The following is a 16,054-nucleotide window of genomic DNA, read 5'->3' as shown; positions in this document are numbered from 1 at the left end:
CACTGAGTCCATACTGATTTTGTTGTAATCACAGCATATTAAGAAGATCTTCAGTTAGATAACATCTAGAAGAAGGCAACCAGGCTAATGGTTTTCATATTATGTTATATGAATAGCATTTAAAAGATCTCAAACTGTTAGCCTAAAAGGGCACAGAAAAGTGGTAGTAGAAAGAGGATTTTTTTTTGTTTTGTTTTTGTTTTAAGTGAGATCATATAAATCTTTGAAAGAGTAGCATTGGGAAAGAAGAGTAAATATGTCCTTGGTTGTTCCAGAATATAAAAGGTCGTTCATCGGGACGCCTGGGTGGCTCAGTGGGTTAAGCCACTGCCTTCGGCTCAGGTCATGATCCCAGGGTTCTGGGATCGAGTCCCACATTGGGCTCCTTGCTCGGCAGGGAGCCTGCTTCTCCCTCTGCCTCTGCCTGCCTCTCTGTCTGCCTGTGCTCGCTCGCTCTCTCTCCCTCTGTCTCTGACAAATAAATAAATAAAATCTTTAAAAAAAAAAAAAAAGGTCGTTCATTAGGGAATGAAGCTATAGCAAGATTTTTGTCTTGTTATCAGAGACGTTTTTAATAATTGTGATATATTGAGAGGCAGTGAGCTCCTGCCCTTAAAGTATTGGAGTTTTATTCCTTTATTAGCACATGAGTACCTACAATGTACCGGACACATGGTTCTCTAGAGGCATATGTTTTCAGCTAGTGGAAGTATTCATACAAAAATTATAAAGACAATGTTTGCATTGGGTGGGAACCTGAGCTAGAATTGTTGTTCTCTGGTCTTTTCTCCATATTTCTTTGATTTTGTTGTTGTTCTTATTGTTATTGTTGTTGTGTACATCCATTCAGTCAAATATTGCCTGAGAATAAGAAATTTATCTCTTATCTTTATAACTCCCCAGAGTCCTTAGGTTTTGAAAGTGTCCTTTGCCCTTTTAGTTTAGCTTATCCTCTCAACAACACTATGTGGGAAGCAGCAGAGATACAGACTCTTTGTGACAGATGAAGAAATTGTGATGTAGAGATGTGAATTTTCTTGGCCAAGTCCACATGGATGTCTGAACCTAAGTTTCTGACCCCTACCCATACTATTTGTTTGCCAGATTCTCCTACCCTGGATGAGTTGATGGAAGATGAACCCTGAGGTGCTGTGGCTGGCCGCTGACATTTGGCTACCCACTACCCCCACCAGTTTGCTCTCTAACATTTTACTGTGAAAAATCTCAGAAAAGTTGAAAGAATTACACAGTAAACACCTTTAGGCCTACCACCTAGATTGTACAGTTTTCCCTGTACTTGCTTTATCATTTGTCTGTAATTCATCCCACTAGGTGGTTCTTACATAGTCTGTCATTGCCCTTGGGAACTCTATGAAGATATCATTTGTTGTCCTTTCCCTCTCTGCCTAATACCCCCATCTATGGAGGATTGTCATAAAAGCTCCTGACTATGGGCTGTATTTGTATTTATTTTTCTGACTCCTTCCTCATTTCTCTGTTGGCTGACTCTGACTCTAAGAGGCAAAAGCAATCCCTTGTTGCCATTCCTCTGGACCAAGAATGCCAGCCTTAGATGAAATAAGAGTTTCCAGTTGTACTCTTCCTTAAGCTCTTGAGGAGGCATACTGTTGGATTAGTATAAAGTTAAAGCAGTCCAAACTTTCAGGCTTTAGCTAGTCTTAAACAGGATCCCTGGTCCTGACAGAGAGAATAGGACAAATAAAGGAAGACTTAAACCCTGGGATTAGTACACATTTGCAGTAGTACTTATTTTTGTGTCATAAATATCATCGACTAAGAGTATGTGACTTTATGGCTATCCTTCTCTGTGGGTTACTTTGTCCTTCCAGGGATGGTTGAAGTTGAAATAGGACTGAAATGGGCAGTAATGACAAGATTCTTCTGGGTCCTCTTTCCTACAGGAAAGGTATCAGCTGTTTCTGCTCTTGGGGGTGGGCAGCAGACAACCCACCTTTAACTCCAGTAGCTGAGCTTCTGAGGTCCGTAGAGCCCTTGTTCTATCCCAAATGCCTATTTTCTAGGGTGTGTGTTTTTCTAGCCCCTAATTTGTATAATAACCTGCAGTTGCAAAGGCCAGGAATATGTTCTGAACTATGGACTTGTGGGATATCCCTGGAAAGCACTACGCTTTTACTAGCACACCTTCCCTGACCTGCCTCGCTTCATCTGTTTGACTTTCAGGGTTGAGCACGCACGAATGCATGCCAAGCACCGTGGCCACGAAGCCATGCACGCTGAAATGGTCCTCATCCTCATCGCTACTTTGGTGGTGGCCCAGCTGCTCCTGGTGCAGTGGAAACAGAGACACCCCCGCTCCTACAATGTAAGCCACTGCCTCTCAGTTCTTCTTCTGACAGTTGTCAAAAGACTCTCCTAGGTATTCTAGGGTCTAGCCTCACCCAGGCTGCATTTGTCAGGGTATGGAAAAAGATAATAGATGTTATGTATGAATGGTGAATAATGTATGGTGGGTGTGCTTTTAGGAGGCAAGTGATTCAGATAGTTAAAAAAAAAAGAGGTAGAACTTGAGACTACTTTTATGGCCAGAAAAGATAGGTCTTCCCTTTTAAACATTTTGGGACAGATCCATGAAGGGGATACTCATCAGGACCTATTCAAATAGAGGGCAAGGTGATCACCTTGTTGGGAAGACCAAGTGTTTAAGTGAATCTTACAGGTAGGATTTAGATTAATTTTAAAAAAAAGGGTGGAGGGGCGCCTGGGTGGCTCAGTGGGTTAAAGCCTCTGCCTTCAGCTCAGGTCATGATCCAGGGTCCTGAGATTGAGCACCACATTGGGCTCTCTGCTCAGCGGGGACCCTACTTCCTCCTCTCTCTCTCTGCCTGCCTCTCCACCTACTTGTGATCTCTGTCTATCAAATAAATAAATGAAATCTTAAAAAAAAAAAATACAGAAAACATATAGCTAAATGGCAGAAGTAAATCATTCTTTATTGGTAATTACTTTAAATGGCTTAAATTGTTCTAGTAAAAGGCAGAGATTAGCATATTGATTAAAAAAACAAACAAACATGAGAGACTCACTTTAGAAACAAAGACACAGAGAATAAAAGTAAAAAGGTGGGGAAAGATATTCCATGCACATGATAGTCGGAAGAGACCTGGGGTGGCTATTGAATCTCAGACCAATAGACTTTAAAGATTTTATTTATTTATTTGAGAGAGAGAGAGAGAGTGAGAGAGAGCATGAGAGGGGAGAAGGTCAGAGAGTGAAGCAGACTCCCCATGGAGCTGGGAGCCTGATGTTGGACTCGATCCCGGGACTCCAGGATCACGCCCTGAGCCGAAGGCAGTCGTCCAACCAACTGAGCCACCCAGGCGTCCCAGACCAATAGACTTTAAATCAAAAAAATTTACAAGAGGGCGCCTGGGTGGCTCAGTGGGTTAAGCCCCTGCCTTCAGCTCAGGTCATGATCTCAGGGTACTGGGATCTAGCCCCACATCAGGCTTTCTGCTCGGCAGGGAGCCTGCTTCCCCCTCTCTCTGCCTGCTGCTCTGCCTACTTGTGATCTCTCTCTCTCTCTCTCTCTGAGTTCAGTACCTGACTTTCACTAAGATAGAGCAACCAGGTAGAATATTAGTAGAGGGAACAGCATTATAAACCAGTTAGCTCTAACAGATATACAGGGCACATGCTACCCAACAACAGCAGAATATATACTCTTATCAAGTGCACACGGACCATTCTCCAGCATAGAAAATACATTAGGCCACAAAACAAGTCTCAGTAAGCTTGAGAAGATTAAAATCATAGATTCAGCCACTCTGGATTAGGACATGACAGGTGTAGTGTACTGGATTTTTTTTTTTTTTTTTAACTATCATCTTACAAGTTTTTAACCTTTACAAAGCTAACAACCCTTTTTTAGTATCAACTTTGGCAAACACCTACGTGGTAATACTTTGCATAGAAAATACAAGTGTGGGGCGCCAGGGTGGCTCAGTGGGTGAAAGCCTCTGCCTTCGGCTCAGGTCATGATCTCAGGGTCCTGGGATCAAGCCCCACATCGGGCTCTCTGCTTGGCAGGGAGCCTGCTTCCCCCTCTCTCTCTGCCTGCCTCTCTGCCTACTTGTGATCTGTCTCTGTCAAATAAATAAAATCTTTTAAAAAAAAGAAAATACAAGTGCATGTATAGTAGCAACAATAGCTAACATTAATTGAATTTTCACTTAATGCCAGCCAGTGTTCTAAGTATTTCACAACTGTGGGCTCAGCTAATCCTTGTAGTAATCCAGTAAGGTAATATTTTCTCCAATTACAAATAAGGAACTGAGACAGAAAGACTAAGTAATTTGCTCCAGTGATGAAACTATTATGAACCCAGACAGTTTTACTTCAGGGTTTTTATTCTTCATCCCTAAATGGTTCTTTTTCTCTAGTATATGCTTTTTCAGACCTCTGATAATATGATCAGACATGCCCAGGGCTGTGTAGCCCACATGATGTGAACTGCTGCACTATGTCATTTAATCCTCCTAGTAGCCCATGAGGTAAGTACTGTGAACAGACTGAGGCCCAGAGAATTGAGGCATGAAGGGAATACTAATAGAACCAGGATTTGAACCCAGGTCTTCTGTTTCATATTGCATAATTTCTATTTTACCATATGTTGCTCCTGGAAAGGGTTTTCCATCAAGAGAACAAGGGATAACCTAGAGCATAGGAGGAAGAGAGGATAATCTTCGACCTTGAGCAGACACAAGTTCCGAACATTACTGGCTTATAGCCAGTTCAAGTGTTGGTATGCACCACAAATGGAAACATTTGTACCTTCAGGACACAATGCACTGAAGGACCACATGACACCAAGAGTTTTTGAGCTGGAGACCATCCAGCAGGTTTAGCCCCCCCAAGGTGGGGCTTCATGTCTAGACCCTGGTCATGCTTTGCCCTGTTATCTGAGATAAGTCACTTGTTTGTCAATGTGTGATTATAGTGCGTACTCTATAGAGTGGGGATTACCGAGATGGTTGAGTTGAGCCTGGAAAGGTAAGAACACTCATAAGCCAAGAGTAGAATGAGAACACCATTGGCATTTCTGTGCTGGTATTTAGAGATCATCTTAATTATACAATGTTGGCTAATCTGCAAAGATTTTTAAAAACCTCTAAAGGACGTGAGGATGCAGATATGTACTTTAGTAGTTTTCAATAAGTATTCTTCAAAAAACTGTGGAATACTTTCTTCAAATAGTATCTTAAGGAAAAACCCAGTATGGAAAATAATTAAGAGGCCGCTCTGATTGATACAGGGTGGGATAACCCTGACCTCTCTGCTTCTCAGGAGCATATGTAGGAGTCATCATAGTGCTGGAAAACCACTGATAATGTCATTCGTTAGTTAACTCTTAAAAGGAAATATGAGGAGGAGTTAAGATGGCGGAGAAGTAGCAGGCTGAGACTACTTCAGCTAGCAGGAGATCAGCTAGCTAGCTTATCTAAAGATTGCAGACACCTACAAATCCATCGGCAGATCGAAGAGAAGAAGAACAGCAATTCTAGAAACAGAAAAACAACCACTTTCTGAAAGGTAGGACTGGCGGAGAAGTGAATCCAAAGCAATGGGAAGATAGACCCCCGGGGGAGGGGCTGGCTCCCAGCAAGCGGCGGAGCAACGGAGCACAAAATCAGGACTTTTAAAAGTCTGTTCCGCTGAGGGACATCGTTCCAGAGGCTAAACCAGGGTGAAGCCCACGCGGGGTCACAGAAGGATCGGGGATGTCTCAGTGTCGCAGAGCTTACAGGTATTAGAACGGGGAAGCTGGCTACAGAGACAGAGCCAACAACTCACAGCTCGGGGTTACCTTGAACCGGTCGCAGGCTTGGTGAGCTTGGAGCACGGCGAGAGGTCAGGTAGACAGGAGTTACTGGGCGCTGTTCTCTGAGGGCGCACTGAGGAGTGGGGCCCGGGGCCAGAGACCAGGAGGCCGCCATTTGTATTCCCGTCCTCTGGAACTCTATGGAAAGCGCTCAGGAAGAAAAGCTCCTGAAAGCAAACCCTAGCGGGTTACTCAGCCCGGCCCCTGGTAAGGGCGGTGCAATTCCGCCTGGGGCAAAGACAGTTGAGAATCACTACAACAGGCCCCTCCCCCAGAAGATCAACAAGAAATCCAGCCAAAACCAAGTTCACCTACCTAGGAGTGCAGTTTCAATACCAAGGAGAGCAGCGGAATTCCAGAGAAGGAGAAAGCAAAGCACGGAACTCATGGCTTTCTCCCTATGATTCTTCTTTAGTCTTGCAGTTAATTTAATTTTTTTTTCTTTTTCATTTTTTTCTCTTCTTCTGCTAAAATTTTTTTAACCTTTACCCTTTTCTTTTATAACGTTTTTAACTAGTTTATCTAATATATATATTTCTCTTTTTTATACTTTATTCGTTTTCTTTTTAAAATTCTTTTCTTTCTTTCTTTCTTTTTTCTTTTTCTTTCTTTCTTTCTGAACCTCTTTTTATTCCCTTTCTCCCCCCTCACGATTTGGGATCTCTTCTGATTTGGTTAAAGCATATTTTCCTGGGGTTGTTGCCACCCTTTTAGTATTTTACTTGCTCCTTCATATACTCTTATCTGGACAAAATGACAAGGTGGAAAAACTCACCACAAAAAAAGAACAAGAGGCAGTACCAAAGGCTAGGGACCTAATCAATACAGACATTGGTAATATGTCAGATCTAGAGTTCAGAATGACAATTCTCAGGGTTCTAGCTGGGCTCGAAAAAGGCATCGAAGATATTTGAGAAACCCTCTCGGGAGATATAAAAGCCCTTTCTGGAGAAATAAAAGAACTAAAGTCTAACCAAGTTGAAATCAAAAAAGCTATTAATGAGGTGCAACAAAAAATGGAGGCTCTCACTACTAGGGTAAATGAGGCAGAAGAAAGAATTAGTGATATAGAAGACCAAATGACAGAGAATAAAGAAGCTGAGCAAGAGAGGGACAAACAGCTACTGGGCCACAAGAGGAGAATTCAAGAGATAAGTGATACCATAAGACGAAACAACATTAGAATAATTGGGATTCCAGAAGAAGAAGAAAGAGAGAAGGGACCAGAAGGTATACTGGAGAGAATTATTGGAGAGAATTTCCCCAATATGGGAAAGGGAACAAGCATCAAAATTCAGGAGGTTCAGAGAATGCCCCTCAGAATCAATAAGAATAGGTCTACACCCCGTCACCTAATAGTAAAATTTACAAGTCTTAGTGACAAAGAGAGAATCCTGAAAGCAGCCTGGGAAAAGAAGTCTGTAACATACAATGGTAAAAATATTAGATTGGAAGCAGACCTGTCCACAGAGACCTGGCAGGCCAGAAAGAGCTGGCATGATATATTCAGAGCACTAAACGAGAAAAACATGCAGCCAAGAATACTATATCCAGCTAGGCTATCATTGAAAATAGAAGGAGAGATTAAAAGCTTCTAGGACAAACAAAAACTGAAAGAATTTGCAAACACCAAACCAGCTCTACAGGAAGTATTGAAAGGGGTCCTCTAAGCAAAGAGAGAGCCTGCAAGTGATAGATCAGAAAGGAACAGAGACAATATACATTAACAATCACCTTACAGGCAATACAATGGCACTAAATTCATATCTCTCAATAGTTACCCTGAATGTTAATGGGCTAAATGCCCCAATCAAAAGACAGCCTCTTCAATAAATGGTGTTGGGAAAATTGGACAGCCACATGCAGAAAAATGAAATTGGACCATCACCTTACACCACACACGAAAATAGACTCAAAATGGATGAAGGACCTCAGTGTGAGAAAGGAATCCATCAAAATCCTTGAGGAGAACACAGGCAGCAACCTCTTCGACCTCAGCTGCAGCAACATTTTCCTAGGAACATACCAAAGGCAAGGGAAGCAAGGGCAAAAATGAACTATTGGGATTTTATCAAGATCAAAAGCTTTTGCACAGTAAAGGAAACAGTTAACAAAACCAAAAGACAACTGACAGAATGGGAGAAGATATTTGCAAATGACATATCAGATAAAGGACTAGTGTCCAAAATCTATAAAGAAGTTAGCAAACTCAACACCCAAAGAACAAATAATCCAATCAAGAAATGGGCAGAGGACATGAACAGACATTTCTGCAAAGAAGACATCCAGATGGCCAGCAGACACATGAAAAAGTGCTCCATATCACTTGGCATCAGGGAAATACAAATCAAAACCACAATGAGGTATCACCTCACACCAGTAAGAATGGCTAAAATTAACAAGTCAGGAAATGATAGATGCTGGCGAGGATGTGGAGAAAGGGGAACCCTCCTACACTGTTGGTGGGAATGCAAGCTGGTGCAACCACTCTGGAAAACAGCATGGAGGTTCCTCAAAATGTTGAAAATAGAACTGCCTTATGACCCAGCAATTGCACTCCTGGCTATTTACCCTAAAGATACAAACATAGTGATCCGAAGGGGCACATGCACCCGAATGTTTATAGCAGCAATGTCCACAATAGCGCAACTATGGAAAGAACCTAGATGTCCATCAGCAGATGAATGGATAAAGAAGTGGTATATATATACAATGGAATACTATGCAGCCATCAAAAGAGATGAAATCTTGCCATTTGCGACAACGTGGATGGAACTAGAGCGTATCATGCTTAGCGAAATAAGTCAAGCAGAGAAAGACAACTATTATATGATCTCCCTGATATGAGGAAGCAGAGATGCAACATGGGGGCTTAAGGGGGTAGAAGAAGAATAAATGAAACAAGATGGGATTGGGAGGGAGACAAACCATAAGTGACTCTTAATCTCACAAAATAAACTGAGGGTTGCTGGGGGGAGGAGGGTTGGGAGAAGGGGGGTGGGGTTATGGACATTGGGGAGGGTATGTGCTTTGGTGAGTGCTGTGAAGTGTGTAAACCTGATGATTCACAGACCTGTACCCTGGGGATAAAAATATATGTTTATAAAAAATTAAAAATTAAAAAAAATATATATGACTGTGAAGCTAGTTATATAAGGAGCATGCACAATTATCCCATTACTTTACTGCCATGCCCTGTAAGCATTATGGTGAACTTCACTGGTGAGCAAACATGTCAACATTATAAATACCTTGCACTGAGCAACTTAAAGCCATATCTTTAAAAAATTGGGAAAGGAAATCTGTAATATCTGCTTTATTCCACTCTTATAAAATAATGACCTAGATTATTTTTTAAAATCTTTATTAACTTGTATACAATGAATATTTTTACTACTTTAATTAAAACACTAACTTTGGAAGAAGAAAATTTGCCCAAGATGCTTGTATGCAATAAGCTGTCCTTTCTTATCCTGTCCTATCCTGTCCTTTTTCAAGCTTACCAGAAACTGAAGCTGTTTGGCTTGTAGGCAGTATGATACAGTGGAGCCAGCCTAGTCTGATTTGATCCGTCAGCTGTCTCACTTCCTAGCTATGTGACTTTATATCTCGAGCCTGTTTTTCTTATCTCTAAGTTGGGGTGATATATACCTCATGGGTTGTGAAGATGATTTAAGATTCTATGGCAAAGTGTTTTGTAAACTCTAAAACTAATGGTAGTGACTATTGTTGCTCCCACCCCTAAAAACAAAGCTCAAGATGTAAAAGTTTTAAGATACTCTGTGGAACAATAGAATTTTCTTTTTATTGACAGAAATAAATTCACATAAAAATAGTCACTATTTTATGGGGCGCCTGGATGGCGCAGCTCGTTAAGCGACCAACTTTCTCAGGTCCGGTCGTGATCTCCAGATCATGAGATCAAGCCCCACGTCAGCTCCACGATCAGCACAGAGTCTGTTTCAGATTATTTCTCTCCCTCTCCCTCTGCCCCTCCCACTCATGAACACACACACTCTCTCGCAAATAAATACATCTTAAAAAAAGAAGAAAAACCTTAAAAACGGATATTCTACCATTTTAAAGTATATAATCCAGTGGCATTTAGCACATCCAGTGCTGTGCAGCCATTAACCATTATTTAGCTCTAGAACATTTTCATTACCCCAGAAGGAAACCCCATATCCATTAAGCAGTCACTCCCCATTTCCCCCTCCCACCAGGTTCTGGCAAAAATCTCTTTTCTATATATTTGCCTATTCTGGATATTCATATAAATATTTTTTTTTAAGATTTTATTTTATTTATTTGAGAGAGAGAGACAGTGAGAGAGAGCATGAGCGAGGAGAAGGTCAGAGGGAGAAGCAGACTCCCCATGGAGCTGGGAGCCCAATGTGGGACTCGATCCCGGGACTCCAGGATCACGCCCTGAGCCGGAGGCAGTCGTTTAACCAACTGCGCCACCCAGGCGTCCCTGGATATTCATATAAATGAAATTATACAATATGTTGCCTTTTATCTGGCTTCTTTCACATAGTATGATGTTTTCTAGGTTCAGTAGTATTGCAGTATCAGTACAATTTTAATTCCTTTTTGTGGCTGAATAATACTTTTTTGTATGGATATGCCACATTTTGTTTACCTCTTCATCAGTTGATGGACATTGGGGTTGTTTCCACCCTTTGGTTATTGTGAAAAATGCTGCTGTGAACATTCTTTATAAGCTCTTATTTGAACACCTGTATTCAGTTCTTGGGTATGCCCTGGAGTAGAACTGTTCAACTTTTTGAGAACAATTTTCCATAGCAGCTATACCATTTAACATTGCAACCCACAGTGCATTGGTTCCAGTTTCTCCACGTTCTCACCAACACTTGTTCTTTGCATCTCTTCTCTTCTGGTCTCTTTTCCCTCCCTCCTTCCCTCTCCCTTTTCTCTTCCCTCCCTCCCCTCACTTTCTCTCTTGTCCCTCTCTCTCCCTCCCTTCTTCTTTCCCTCTCTCTCTTTCCCTCCCTTCCTCCCTCCCTCCCTTCTTTCCTCCTTCCTCCCTTTCTCCCTCCCTCCCTCCCTCTCTCTCTCTCTCTCTCTCTTCTTTCATATAGTCACCCTAGTGGGCATAAAGTAGTATCTCATTGTGGTTTGGTTTGTATCTCCCTAATGATTCACGATGTTGAGGATCTTTTGATACGTTTATTGACAAAAAAAAAGATGTGTTTATTGGCTACATGTATATCTTCCACCTCTTTTCCCATTTTTTAACTGCTTTTGGTTTGTTCCTTTGTTTTTTGGTGTGTGTGTGTGTGTGTGTGTGTGTGTGTGTGTGTATTGTAAGAGTTCTTTATATAGTCTGGATAATAGACCATTATTGGATGTATGATTTATAAATACTTTCTCCCATTCTGTGGGTTGCCTTTTTACCTTCTCCATAGTGTCCTTTGGTTCATAAACATTTTAATGGATCTGTTATTTAATTAGGGTCTTTGTTAGAAATTTAGAACACTAATTTGTGAGGGTAAACTCCATTTGTGAGGGAAAACACAGAGTGGAGGTAGCCTTGAAACTGAGGAACAGCTTTAATTTTTGGCAGAATTTGCGAGTCCGCAACTTTCTGATCAGCCTTGCACTGCTCTGTAATCTCATATTTCTCCTTCTCTGTTGAAGATACCACCTTCCTGGTGTCTGGGTTTATGTAGCCTCTTCTTGAAGTAAGCATCAGTGAGACATTGTGGGATTTTCATACACTGATACCAATTTTGGTGTAGGTGGCGATGACAAATTTCTAGTGTTTTCTATACAGAGGAACTTGATGGAGGGCTAGAGGTCTGGTTACAAATAACAAGCCCTGGCCTAGAGGCTTTGGGGGCTTCGGGAAAACCACCCTCTTGCCTCTGTGGTGCCTAGTGAGGATGATCAGAATGGTTCCAGGAGTGACACTAGCTCAGTTTTCTTACATGCTAACTAAAAGGTTTTTCCTGTGGCTCAACAGCTTTTGAGGTACATCTTTAGTAGGATAATACCTCAGCGTTTTGTGAAGGTGAACCACTCCAGTACCACTATTCTTATCGCCACCAACTGATTTTGTGACAGAAGCAAGAATCTTCTCTTTCTTTTCTTAGCTGTTGAATACTTCCCCTTGTACATGGCCTTTCTGGAATACATAGCGGATAAGGAATAGCTGCCAATTCCTCTGACTAGGAGAGGGTTTTGATTGCAGTGGGGCTTTCCATTTGGCATCTTAGCCATGAGGTTACCCTTTTTTTTTTTTTTTTTTTTAAGATTTTATTTATTTGACAGAGAGACACAACGAGAGAAGGAACTCATGCAGGGGGAGTGGAAGAGAGAGAAGGAGGCTTCTCTGAGCAGGGAGCCTGATGCGAGGCTTGATCCCAGGACTCTGGGATCATGACCCAGGCTGAAGGCAGATGCTCAATGACTGAGCCTCCCAGGTGCCCCATGATGTTATTACCCTTCTTAACCTTGCCACCAGCATCATCCTTCTTGGTTTCAGTTTTCTTCTCTTTAGTATCTGGCATCTCAAATTTTTTTTCTCAACACTTGTTCTTTTTATTCCCCATCTTGCAGGATGGGAAAGAGGATGCATAAACATTTTTAAGTTTGATGTCCAGTTTATCTTTTTTTCTTTTTTAATGAATATATTTGACGTATAACATTGAGTACTTTTTTTTAGAGATTTTATTTACTCATGAAACAGAGCAAGCACAAGCAGGGGGAGTGACAGAGGGAGAGGAAGAAGCAGGCTCCCTACAGGGAGCCTGATGCAGGACTCGATCCCAGGACCTCTGGATCATGACCTGAGCAGAAGGCAGATGCTTAATGGCTGAGCCACCCAGGCACCCCTGACACTGGGTATATTTAAGGTGTACAACATCTTAACTGACACATTTATTTTTTGCAGTATGATTGCCATTATAACAGCATTAAGCTCCTTTGTCACATCACATAATTATCCTTTTTAGTGGTTAAAATAATTAAAGTTTTGTCTCTTAGCAAGCCTGTTGATTAGACTGCAGTATTGGTGTCTATATGCATTATACTTTGCATTAGATCTCTATGGTTTATTTACTACTTGTTCCAGTTTTGTGCTCTTAAACCTATTTTTTCTTTTGTTGCTCATGCTTTTAGTGTTATATCTAAGAATCTCTTGCCAAATCCAAGACTATTAAGTTTTATCTGTATGTGTTCTTGGAAGGGTTTTATATTTTTAACTCTTACTTGGAGATCTTTGGTCTATTTTGTGTTACTTTTTGTAAATGGTGTGAGGTAAGGGTCTAACTCATTTTTTTGCATGTGGATTTTGCATGTCTTAACACCATTTTTGAAGAAACTTCTTTTTCCATTGAATGATTAGTCATTCTTATAAAAAACAGTTGAATATATATGCATACATTAATTTTTGTACTCTCAGTTCTTTTCCATTAGACTATATGACTATACTTATGTCAGTACCAGACTTTTCTTTTTTTAATTTTAATTTCAGTGTAGTTAATATTACAGTGTTACGTTAGTTTCGGGTGTAAAATATAATGATTCAGCAATTCCATACATTACTCAGGCTCATTGCGGTAAGTGTAATATCAATTCCCTTCACCTATTTCACCCATCCCCCCCACCCACCTCCCCTCTGGTAACCATCAGTTTGTTCTCTAAAAAGTCTGTTTTTCTTTTGTCTCTTTTTTTCTTTGTTCATTTTTAAAAATTATACATGAAGGAAATCATACAGTATTTGTCTTTCTCAGACTGACTTATTTCATTTAGCATTATACCCTCTGGATCCATCCATGTTGTTACAAATGGCAGATCCCATTTTCTTATGGTTGAGTAATGTTCCTTTGTGTGTATGTATATACGTGTGTGTGTGTATACATCACATCATCTTTATTCATGTATTGATTGGCATGGGCTGCTTCTATAATTTGGGTGTTGTAAATAATAACTGCAGTAAACATAGGGGTGCATATATCTTTCCATTTGGTGTTTTTGTTTTCTTTGGGTAAACACCCAGGAATGGAATTACTGGATCATACAGTATTTATATTTTTAATTTTTTGAGGAAATTCCTTGTTGTTTTCCACAGTAGTTACCCCCAGTTTGCCTTCCCACCAATAGTGCACAAGGGTTCCTTTTTCTCTACATCCTCATCAGCACTCGTTCTTTCTTGTGCTTTTGATTTTAGACATTCTGACAGGTGTGAAGTCATAGTTCATCATCTTCTCCCATTCAGTAGATTGTCTTTTAGTTTTGTTGTTTCTTTTATTGTGCAGAGACTTTTTATTTTAATATAGTCCCAGTAGTTTATTTTTGCTTTTGTTTCTCTTGCTTCAGGAGATAGATCTAGAAAATGTTTCTGTGGTTGATGTCGGAGAAATTATTGCTTATACTTTCTTTTTGGATTTTTATGGTTTTAGGTCTCACATTTAGATCCTTAATCCATTGTGAGTTTGTTTCAAATTTGTTAAGATGTGTTTTGTGGCCTAATATGTGATCTGTTCTGGAGAATGTTCCATGTCCACTTGAAAAGAATGTGTATTCTGTTATTTTAGGACGGCATGTTCTGAATATATTTGTTTGATCCATCTGGCCCAATGTGTCATTGAAAGCTACTCTTTCCTTGTTGATTTTCTACTTGGATGATCTATCCATTGATGTAAGTGGGTTGTTAAACTCCCTTACTATTATTATATTACTGTCAATTACTTCCTTTAGGTGTTATTAGCTGCTTTATGTATTCGGGTGCTCCTAGTCAGGTACATAAATATTTACAATTGTTATGTTTTCTTGATGGATTGTCTCCTTTATGGTTATTAGTGTCCTTAATTATCTCTTGTTACAGTCTTTGTTTTTTTTTAAGATTTTATTTATTTATTTGACAGAGATCACAAGTAGGCAGAGAGGCAGGCAGAGAGAGAGAAGGAAACAGGCTGTCCTCGGAGCAGGGAGCCCGATGAAGGGCTTGATCCCAGGACCCTGGGATCATGACCTGAGCCGAAGGCAGAGGCTTTAACCCACTGAGCCACCCAGGCGCCCCCAGTCTTTGTTTTAAAGTCTACTTTGTCCAATAAAAGTACTGCTACCCTGGCTTTCTTTTCACTTACATTTGCATGAAAAATGCTTTTCCATCCCCTAACTTTCATTCTATATTTGTCTTTAAGTCGGAAATTTATCTCTTGTAGCAGCATATAGATGGGTCTTGTTTTTTTATCCGTTTTGTCATCCTGTGTCTTTTGATTGGAGTGTTCAGTCCATTTACATTCAAAGTAATTATTGATAGGGGTGTCTGGCTGGCTCAGTCAAAGGACTGTGCGACTCTTGATCTCAGGGTTGTGAGTTTGAGCCCCTTGCTGGGTGTAGATATTACTTAAATAAAAAATTCTTTAAAATGTCTTATAAAAAAAACAAAGTAATTGTTGATAGGTATATACTTATTTCCATTTTGTTACTTGTTTTATGGTAGTTTTTGTATTTCCTCTGTGTTCCCTTCTTCTCTTGCTCTTTCCTTTGTCAGTCTTAGATATTTTAAATATCTAAGCTATTGACTACTTTTTGAATTAGGTTGAGCATGTTTTCATGCTTAGTAGTAATTTGGTTTCTTCTATTACTTGTTCATATTTGTTGACTAGATTTTGTATTTGCTATTTCAGTTTCCTTGAATTTTTTATTAAAGTATGGTTGATACAGAATGTTGTATTATTTTCAGGTGTTTAACATAGTGATTCAACAATTCCATACATTATACAGTGTATAACGATAAGTGTATCATTGTATTTGTATATGTACCATCTGTCACAGTACATTATTATAGTCTTATTAATTGTATTCCCTGTGCTGTACTTTTCAATCTCCTGACTTACTTTATAACTGAATGTTTGTACCTCTTAATCCCCTACCACTATTTTGTCCATCCTCCAATTCTTTCCCCCACTGGCAGCTAACTGTTTTACTCCTTGTATTTATGAATCTGTTTCTCTCTGTTCATATGTGTTGGTGGGTGTGTTTTTTTTTTTTTTAAGATTCCACATGTAAGTGAAGTTACAAGGTATTTGTCTTCTCTGACTTATTTCACTTAGCATGATAGGCTCTATCTAGGTCCATCCGTGTTGTCACAAATGGCAAGATCTCATTGTTATTTATGGCTGTATAGTATTACACACACATATACCACATCTTCTTTATCCA

At 40.2% G+C, this 16,054-nt stretch overlaps 1 protein-coding gene and 1 pseudogene across 1 annotated transcript in view; one reads left to right on the top strand and one right to left on the bottom strand.

Annotated features, from left to right (window-relative positions):
- RNF121 (ring finger protein 121) overlaps positions 1 to 16,054 on the top strand; it is an 88,102-nt gene that overhangs the window by 33,924 nt on the left and 38,124 nt on the right. Inside the window, exon 3 of the mRNA XM_044258616.1 lies at positions 2,203 to 2,344. Coding sequence (XP_044114551.1) covers positions 2,203 to 2,344 — 142 coding nt within the window. The remainder of the gene's footprint in view (positions 1 to 2,202; positions 2,345 to 16,054) is intronic.
- LOC122912629 lies at positions 11,352 to 12,122 on the bottom strand (annotated as a pseudogene).

Source organism: Neovison vison, chromosome 7 (assembly GCF_020171115.1).
Source record: "Neovison vison isolate M4711 chromosome 7, ASM_NN_V1, whole genome shotgun sequence".
Lineage (NCBI taxonomy): Eukaryota > Metazoa > Chordata > Mammalia > Carnivora > Mustelidae > Neogale > Neogale vison.
The sequence above is the reverse complement of the archived record's forward strand: the minus strand, read 5'-3'. Positions and strand labels throughout refer to the sequence as shown.